This window comes from Adiantum capillus-veneris, chromosome 4 (assembly GCF_014529385.1).
Source record: "Adiantum capillus-veneris isolate H3 chromosome 4, ASM1452938v2, whole genome shotgun sequence".
Lineage (NCBI taxonomy): Eukaryota > Viridiplantae > Streptophyta > Polypodiopsida > Polypodiales > Pteridaceae > Adiantum > Adiantum capillus-veneris.
Genome location: NC_140934.1, coordinates 39,741,612 through 39,751,980, shown reverse-complemented (window position 1 = coordinate 39,751,980; position 10,369 = coordinate 39,741,612). Strand labels below are relative to the sequence as shown.

At 42.3% G+C, this 10,369-nt stretch overlaps 1 protein-coding gene across 1 annotated transcript; it reads right to left on the bottom strand.

Moving 5' to 3' along the window:
- Nucleotides 1–752: 752 nt before the first annotated feature.
- Nucleotides 753–1,209, bottom strand: LOC147459012 (uncharacterized). Its single transcript, XM_086509746.1, has 2 exons — nucleotides 1,160–1,209; nucleotides 753–1,041 (listed from the first exon to the last, which is right to left on the bottom strand). Exons 1-2 carry the CDS (start codon nucleotides 1,207–1,209, stop codon nucleotides 753–755), a joined length of 339 nt encoding a protein of 112 aa, XP_086365872.1.
- Nucleotides 1,210–10,369: the final 9,160 nt, after the last annotated feature.

Below are 10,369 nucleotides of genomic sequence, written 5' to 3'. Positions count from 1 at the left end.
TAATAGAAAATTATGGTCTGCCAATCATGGTACTTGTCTGGACTGGAATATCATATGCACCCATAGAGCATGTGTTTACTGGCTCTACTGTTTCTCTACTGGCTCTACTGGATCGTTTCGCATTTTATTGGGTGGAATCTTTGGAGATTCCTCCTTTAGTCAGTTGTGCACCAGCAAAACTGCAGGCTGCACTATCCAAGAATCAAATTCGATAGCCTTCCAAGGACAAGCTCTGCGCACTAACCAATCAAGCACGACCGCCTTGCTGTTGTGATCACTAAAGTTAAGTTAAAAAAAAAAACAATCTCAGCCTCTCCCCCCAACCCATGAGATCTATGACCTTGTGTTTGCATCCTTTCCTCTCCCGCCTGCGCGATATTGCTTTGACTCCATCTCCACCATTACAATATTTGACCGGCACCTCCTCTCCTGCGCCCTCCTCTAAGCCTGGCAAGCTCATTGCCGCATGCATGCACTACGCCCTCGATACTCCTTGCTCAACGATGTATGTCCCTGATGCTTCACCATCTGGCAATTTCTTGCTTACATTCAGGATCGCATCTAGCTTTATTATCCTCTTTTTTTTTTCAATTTCCTCCAGTTAGGGATCCCTACTAGCATCCCTTAACGCCTTTTCAGCCCAAACCCATGGTCCCCTGGTGCAACCCGAAACTTGCTGGTAATCAAGGTAGTATATATGGAGGCGCCTACTGTATCTCTATAGCGTCAAGTATATGAGTGCTGACAGTATGTCATCTTGTTGTGATAGGAAGAAGCCAGTGCTGCATGCGATCATGGAACTCCAAGAATTGGGTGGGGATGTTGTGGAGGGTGAAGCCAGAGCGGATGGCATGGCAAACGGGGTCGTCTGAGTTGGCAGCAGCGGTCGCACCTTTCACCTCATGCTGGACACAGGCTCCGGTCTCACGTGGATGCAATGTCATCCCTAGGCTGCCTCGCAACACGTGCTCTGCCACATCAGCACCGGTCAGTTCCCTCTTCCCCGCTGAATTCGTCACCTGGCCGGTGTTATGAGGAGGCCTGCACGCTTTGGGAAAATAACTTCCTGTAGCCATCCGCGCCGGCGTGGATTGCTACAGGTAGTTTGCAAAGCTATCAAGACTAGAATGTCGGCACTCAGTGTCCAAGCTATGCTGACCTCACCAACCCTACAAGTCCGTTTTCTGGTGCCCAGCCACCAAGATGCATGTCGTCTGGCTCTCGCTCCCCACCACTCTCCACCAAATGAGGTTTGGACCATGCATAAAACCTGTGCCAGGTGGTCAAAACCTCCATTGTTATCTATGTTGGCACGACCAGCTGGCGTGGATGACTACAACTAGTTTTCAAAGGTATCTCGGCCCGGAGGTTTCCGCGCAAATGATGACTCCCGCCTTCCCATGAAGAATCTTAAAGGATGCCGTTAGAGACAGTCGAGCTCTTGGTAGATTGCAAATCGTAGGATCCTGTGAGTTTGAGACAAGGCAAGCGTAGAAGGCTTGTACCAATGCAATCATCAAAGAACAAGCACAGGGCTAGGAAAGGATGCATGAGAAAATGAGTTAGCCTGAGAAGCAAGATGTTCCACAAATTTAGGTAATCAAAAGTTTCTTCTAGAGATTTTCATAGGAGAAATGCAGGGCATGGCACATTTTTACAATAATGGCAGGGCACATTTTTGTTTGGACAGTTCGGAAGTAGTTATTAAATATTTGATCTTACTTTGTAAATTTTTTTCAATAGTTAGAATGAGAATCATTCTTTCATAATATACTAAAGAAAGCCATGTTTCGTGAGTATGGATACATGAGCGTGCAAACCTCCTCAAGCGGCTTGTAGCTATGACTAGAATTTCAAGTTAAAAAATCCGAAAGAAATTTAAAACTTTGATTGAACCCTTGACGTAGCAATCTGTACACTACCACTGCTTCCTTGTCGTCTGTGTCAATATTTCTAAAAAATTTCTTGTTACATTATTTACCCATAGGGAGATGCGTTATAGCTTTTGGGCCGCGATGTGGACATAACCTAGTGCTAATTTTTGAAATAGAATTGATTTGGTAGCAGTTTCTTCTACGCAAGAACATTTTGAGCTTCGTGATGCCATTTTCTATATTTGACCGCTAACATTATCTGGACCGCAAGTAAAGCTGGAGGCTACAATATCATATGATGGTGAGCAATCTTTATGCTTGATCATGAGCTGCATCCGTTCTACAAGGTAGATGCTAGAAGTGAAAATCAAATTGGTGCAGGCATCAACAAAGTTTCTCAAGACAAGGAGGACGGCAATGGAGATCATTTTAATGATGATCTACACAAAGTAGATCATTTAAAGATTAATGTGAGCGTGATTGACATTTAATTGCATGCCATTGCAAAGAAATTTATATATTGAACTCCATCAAGCCAAGAAGGTGGTCCAGACTAATGAGATCCCAGCTAAATATGATAAGTACATTGCGTTTGAATTGCCACCAGTTGGTGATTCTTCAGGTATGAGTGGTATGGAGCAAAGACATGATAGTCACATGCGGATACAGTGTGTCACTTGTAGTAGTGATAGTTTTAATGGGATTGTTAGATTTAGCAGACGCTCTAGGCATTTTCGCTGCATTAACATTGATTGTCCATTTTATTTGCGCTCAAATATGTCCAATGAGTCTCAATGGCAAGGTTGGCTTGTTAAATCATGTCCTAAAGGATTGGTCTCCTCTCAGTATGGCACACTGGAATGTACTCACTGTGGACAGATGCCAAAATGTGTCTCTACATGTCCTGCGGTTATTTACTGTTGTTTTCCTAGAATCAATAGAACTATACCCCAAGAAAAGAGTATTAGAAGAACTTGAGACCAATTTCTGCTGATAAAAATATTATCTTGGAGGACGACAACCACCGACCTAAATATGTTACAGTGATAACTTCAATTGGTGGGCTCCAACACACAAAAAATCCTTCACGGAATGTCCCATATCTAGAGGTAGTTGTAGCAAAATCAATTTGGGCAATAAGAAGAACAGAATCCGGGCAAAAGATGACTTGTTTTGATGGTTTCAAAAGATGAATATCGTTGTGGGCGGGTTTTATTAATGATTGTTCCATGGACTCCCAAAATGGGGTGCCAGTTCCTTATTGCTGGGGTTGCAGGAAATATCCTCAATCTATTTCAAACCTAGAAGAGATCAAGAAGGGTTTATTTGGTTTTGTAACTCCAATAACATGCATACTTGGAAGGTTCACAACATAGTTGAAGGGCCACTAGGTCCAACTCCCGGCGTTTGGGTGGTTGCAAAGGGAACAAATTTGCAACCTCAAGAGGTAACTCAATTGCAAGCCAATGGTTTTGTTTTGCAAGGAGGAGTGTCTTTAGAAACAAGAATTCATGAAACAGTTTCATTGAACCAAAGAGTTGCTAGCGGCATCCACCCCAAATTTAGAGATGGCAAGATTATGAAGTGGAGATCACGATCAAGAAAGGAATTTCATGGCAAGATTGAACTGTGTAGAACCATGGTAGTAGAGTTTGTGCGAGAGGTCATTGTGGTCTGCAATGAAACACATGTTTTCTATGTTAAGATTGCGTGGTCAAGTGCACACGGAGAGACATACTCCATGACAGTGTCAGATTTTCCAAGATGTACTTGCAAGGATTTTCAAAATCAAGAAAGAGACTGCCTTGTATATATGCCATGTAAGCACATTTACTTCATATTTGTGAAAGTCCTTGGCCTTGACCCTCACGCTCATGAATTCATGCATAAGATTGTGCTAACAAAATAGAGTTAGTTCAAGTACTTGGAGGTGCACGGGTAAAGATGCAGCCTTAAAGGCTTGTGTACCTCTCAATGGTTTGAAGAAGTAGTTTTTCGGTGATATATGGTTATGGACATTAAATTTTGTGCCAAGTATTCTTGATCAAAAGTATTGTTGTACATTGCACACTTTTTTGAATTGTACGTGCAATACATCTTTTTTGTGGATTTCATTGTTGATGTAAGGTTTCTGGCATGTGTAAGTGATTGAACAATTGAAAAAGAGTTTTCTAAGGTAAAAAAACTATGACGCGATTGTTTCTAACCAACCAAATCAAATATATATATAACAAATATATTGCACAAGGGTGTCACAAAACATCACAGATTTTGCTCGGTTTATGGTTTGCTCGATTTTGTTTGCTCGGATTTTGGGATTCCTCCAATTTCTTTGACTATACACAAAATAAAAATCTGATCTTTGAATTTCGGAATTGCAAACTGTGAGGTTTTGGGCCTGCATTGAAGACCAGATAGCAACCCTAAAACGTGGAATCAAAAATTCAAAAATTCCTTTGTGCCTGGTCGAATTAATACTCTTACATTTCCCAAGCGGAAACTACGTGAAACAAATAACTGTGTATGTACACTGTACAACTGTCGTAGCAACAACAATCCATTGAGATCCAAGATAATCAGTCTCTGCAACCATTGTGTGCATACATATAAGTAGTTAGAAACAAAAAAGCGTATATTATTTAAGTACAATGGATATTATCAGAACAACCATATCTACTTGAAGCAAGAGTCCATATTGCTCATTTCTACTGTTGAAATTCTGTTGTTGAGTGTCAATGTTCCCTTCTATATTGCCATGGGTATCCAGCTCTTATGGTTGTGCAGTACATGACTCTTGTGTCTCCATGGCCGAATGGTGAACTTGTTCTGTTGTTTGTTCCTGGCCTTGATTTACAATGCTGGCCTCCTCCTCTACATGGTCAAGACACTCTGTATCTTCTCTCGGCTTTGAAGAGCTCTTCACATCTTGTTAGAAGCTGGACACACCCCACGGAAACTAACTACTCGGAAGATTATCATTTTTTGTAATTATTCATTTATTGAGGAAACCTGATTTTTCACCTTGTAAATATTGGGACTTACAGAAGTTTCCAGATTGTATCCCAGTTTTGATAGTTAGATTGAGTAGATGGTTGATTTTGGAACTTTAGGGTTTGAGAATTGTAAGGTATATATACCACTTTTTGACCTTAATGAAAAAACCTTTTGTCATTTTTAAAAGAAGTTTTGAAGTCTGTGAGTGAGCGTACTGTGTACGAGAGATAGTGTGAGCTTCATCTTGACGCTACGTGTGCACCGATGGTCGGAATTGAGTGCGGAGAAGTGCAGCGTGTTGCCCCCGATGAGAGCTATGCGCCGATACCTACATTGCGCGCGTACGGTCCTGTTTTGCAAGCTCCTTCTACGAGCATCATCTGGTGATTCAGTGAGCATACGTTGTCCGATTTTGCATTGCAACATATCCATGCATTCACATTGAGTAGAGCTACACTTTAGATTTCGGAAACGAAGACCTGCAAATTTCGGCCAGACATCCTACGTGATTTTTCACTGGATGTTTTGGGTGGGGTTTCTGTTCATAGACAATAGGGAGAGCAACCTATTGGTATTAATAGGGTCTCCTTCAAGTACTATGGTGTTTCGAGATTGTTTGATGGGTGTTTGGCTCTAGATAGCGTTGTAGGAAGTTTCCTCTTATGCACTCTTGAAGACTGTGACTTAGACAATTGGTAGAGACCTCTGTAGGAATTAGTTAGGAGTCGGTCGAGTGTAGGTTGACACCTTATGCTTGCTTCCACGCACCTGCGGGTTGAGCTTCATCCTTAGCTGACATTATATGTTAGGTGAGTTCTCGCTGTGCTGACGTTCGTGGCGGTGTATCCGTCGATTATTGGCGCCGCTGCCGGGGACGAAAACCTTAGGTAGGTGACCGAGACTAATCCTTGAGGATAGGGATTTTTGGCTTGCGACGAGTCTTGCTTTACATTTAGATAGGATGAGAGGGTGGAGGACTCTCTAGGTCTTAGAGGGAGTCTAGGGAGCGTGTGTCTGGCCTAGATTCTTCGACTTAGGTAGATTTAGGTAGACTAAGATAGATTTAGGTATTAGTTGTGTTCTTCAGTAGGAGTTGGAGTGGTAGAAGCGGTGAGAGGAGAGATTGAGATTCCGGAGAGGCCAGAAAGCAACCAAAACACCGTTATCACCATTTCACATGATGAGTAGGAGTAGAGTAAGTAGGACATCTTGATTCAGGATCTAGAGCACTTCATGTATGTATACTTGCTTGGTAAATTCATCACAAGTTTGTAAAAGACGCAAAAGTGTGTTTGAAAGCCTAAGTGAAGTCCAAAAGTTACTGTGAGTGTTTCTGATAGAGCTGCAGAGCATTAGGAGCATTTCCGTCAGAAAAAAATTTATTTCAAGCCAGGAGACATCCTACACGTAGGGTCTCTACAGGCTAATCTGGTGGGAATTTTGGGATTTTGAGTTGACCAGTGTGTTCAGAAGGTGGGGTTTACCATATTTCAACTGAAAAGTGAAAATTTGGCCATATCTTGATAGGATAAGGCCAGATAGACTGAAATTGCCAGACATCCTACCCAAATTGTGCCTAAGCATTATTTTAAAACCAAAACCATATGATGGAGGCATGAGCATGACTGGCATGATAAATTGAGTGACTGAGAGGGGTTTCATCTCATTTGGGTGAGAAATTGGGATTCAAAGCAGACTTTAGCACTTTTGACTGAAAAAGGCAAGAACAGCTAAAATTGGGGACTTTTGAAATCCAAACCAAAATCTAAGCATACCACTGGGTTGCTGACATCAAGGGGAAGCTGTGGGTCAAGTCTGGGGTCAAACAGGCCAAAAAGACAACCTACGCGTAGGATGTCTTCTATGTGATTTTGCACTCCAAGCCAAATTTTGAGCATACCAAAGTGATCAGAAACTCAAGGGGAGCCTGTGTTTTGAATTTGAAGCCATTCTGATGAAAAAGACATCCTATGCGTAGGATGTCTAAAGCAAGAAATTGAAGCCATACACTGATTGGGAGCATAGCAAGGTGTTATACAGCCTAAGGCAAGCCTCCTAGTCAATTTTGGTCCAAATTGGAGTTGGTTAGACTGATCAAGATCAGCAACAGGCTGCCGGAATAGATTTCTGACTCATTGACCAGCTTATAGGTGTCTAAATCAAAAAGTAAAAACAATTGTAGTCTCTGCACATCAAGGGGAATCCATAGTGCAAAAATCCATGCAAAACAAAGCTGGAGACATCCTACGTGTAGGATGTCTATTGGGGCCTACTGAAGAGAAAATTTGATTGGGCTTAGATAGTGAGATTCCATTTGGCTTAAGGGTTCCACAACTTCTTTTAGAAGTGAATTTGGACCTTGTTTGTCTATTTGACGGAGCAAAAATTGAATTCAGACTTTTTTGCATAAATTGACCAACATCCGAGGGAAGTACAGTTCCAGATTGGCAGACCTAATCTAGAACATCAGCAGTATATAAAATACAGTAGTGGTCGAGATTAACTCTCCAGTTATACCAATCATTACTAAGATAACCTCTAGCAGATAAATGCTTTGATTCGATTGCCTAAATTAAACGCTTGTGTACAGGTATATTCAGCAACAAAGCAAGAAGTTGTGCGGAGACTGATCCTTTGCCAGGTGAGTGATTGGATTTGTGATAAACTGCATTGATAAGTTTGATGAATTTAAGATTAGGAAGATACATTGTTAGAGACCAAAAGGTGGCAGGGGACCAATGTAGCTTAGTGTCCACCGAGGAGAGTGTAACTCTGGCAAGGCTAGATCCGCTAGCACCGATTATTGAGGAAGGTAGTGCACTGACACTTCGTTAGATAAATCTTTCTTCATGATGGGTAGTCAACAACCCAGAGGTTTCACCTATGACGGACCAATGCCAAGAGGAAGCACCTCCCTAAATCCTTTGAATGATTCCAAGCTCACTGTGATATTCTTAGAGGGAACAAACTTGAGGGGAGCCCTAGTCTATTCTGACTATCGAGGATGCAAGTGCATTTGTATCGAAGAGAGGCCAGCACAGAGATTGGAGATAATTCGAGTCTATGATGATGGAGATAGATTCCGAGACGAAAAGGGGAACCATTATCCAATAGTCTGTAACCCTGAAGATTACAACAAATATGGATATAATGTGGCGAAAGGGAAAATGGTTTCAGAAGCTTAAGAACCGCCACCAAGTATTGATCGGCTCGGAGCTATTTTTATGTATGATAAGAAAACAACTAGGGTTCCAACTTATAATGAGAACGTGGGAATCTACAAGCATGAGAGTGAGGGTATAGTCTCTTACTTTCGCAGCAAAGAACCATACGTAAACGAATTAAGCAAAGGCAAGGTTCTTTACTTATTCTCTTATGAAACTGCTATGGAGAAGGGTATAGTTTTTGTTGATAGATACGGGCGAGAATACCAACGTATTCTCCCAAAGGAGGTAGAAAGGGCAACAGGTCCAGGAGCATTAGCATATGCCCCTGAGGAAGTGCCAAGAGCCACCTACACCCCAAGCAAGTCAACGAATCCTTTTTCAGAAGATTATGATGCCACCTCACATTCAACCCGACCGCCGAAACCGAGATGGTTATCAAGACGCACGAGGGCTAAGGGATTTGCAAGAACCACCACTCTATTCAAGGTATCAAGGAGAGAGTAAGCCAAAGACTCAAGGGTCAACAGAGCCTGGAGAGCCACCCTTAGAATGAGTTCGAAGAGATGAACCATCTCTGGTGAGAACTGTTAGAAATTATGGCTTAGGAGCACCACTGGGAGAGGAACCGCCTACTACAGCAGACCTGAGGAGGTATATCGATTAGGAAGTGGAGATCCAATGATGAGGTTTGTAGACCATTGTAGAATTAGACCTTCAGAAGTGCAAAAATGGGTAAACAAGAAATACACAGGAAACAGAGACCCAAGAGATCATGTAGCAGCCTTTGTGCGTGTAATTAGAGTTGAAGAGGTGTTAGACTTCCCTACCCAATTTGGAGGGTTTGGACTAACCCTAGAGGATGACGCTGCCACTTGGTTTGACTCTATAGAGTGTAGAGACTTTGAGTCTATGGAGGAAGTGTTCGATGAATTTATCGAGGAATTTTCACAAAAGGGAATAGCTCATAATACCGTCTCACAAATCCATAAATTCAAACAGAAAGATGGGGAATCTGTACGAAAGGCAACCCTACGATTAAAAAGATATGTTAAGTTCTGCCCCGTGGAAGAACTGCCAACTCAGTCCAGACTTATATCCAAGGACTAAGGAATGCAGATCTTCAGAAGGACTTACATATGAAGAGGAGCACGACGTTGAAGGAATTGACCAAGGAGGCTCTTTACCTTGTGAACAATTGTGCGGTCTACAAAGAGGGAGAGTTCAAGTACCTTCACGATGATTCATCTTCACAACAATGTGGAAGAAAGTCTTCTAAGACAGCACCGAAAGGAGAAGTAGCTGTAAACCAAGAGCAGCTTGTAGATGAAGTACTAAAAAAGATTAACTTGTACGCCAAACCCGAGGCTAAACAGCCCAAGTGGTGTGCTATTGAACAAAAATGTACAAACCATGGGACCGAGGAATGTTATTATAACAAGGGATATGTGAGAGAGATACCTTACGCTCCCCAAGATCCGATAGCTTCTCCTCAAGTTCCACTGATGCCTAGGTATCAAGCAGGCAACCTACCAGGACCTGTAGGTGTAGAAAGACCACAATCGGTGTTGGGGCAACAACCACCCCTACCAGGGTTACGACCAGTCGGTATAAGATGCACACCAATCGTAACGAATCAGAGGATAAGGCTTTGGTGCCTATGCATGCATATTATGAATATCCGAATGGATATGCGGAAAAATCTTTCTATTATCCACCTAAAGAACCCTCAATACCACAACCATGGAGCATGATAGGAAGTACAAGACCACCAACAGCTGCACAGGCAGCAGGAGAAGGAAGATATAGCTTAGATGAACGAACATTGTTGTTCATAGCCAACAGAGGCATGGGCGGACAGAGACATGCATACCAACAAAGAGGAGCTCAAGGAGCACCTCAACAACCCAAGGGACCCTACTACAAGTGTGGTGGAGACCATTGGCTAAGAGACTATCCTCATGATGAAATCATTAGAGTCAACGCATATTGCACCGAGTGTGGAGTTACTCATTTGATTCCCGATTGCCCTAAAAACCCAAGCAAAGGAGCAAAAACCACCTTGAACATGCTAGAAATAGTACCTTCTAGTGGAGGGTCAAAAAATGAAACAATCGTACCTATTCAGGCGGTGACACGAGCCCAAGCTCAAAGAATGACGAACGAACCCATAGTTGAAGAGCCAAAAACCGATGCCCAAAGTTCAAAAATGAAAAATCAAAGAAGCATTTGGAAAGCTAGAAAAGCGCGTATGAAAGCCAAGAAAGAACGAGAGCAAACAGCTCTATCCGAGGAATTAAAACATACAAAGGATAGATTAGAGAGGTTAGAGGATCT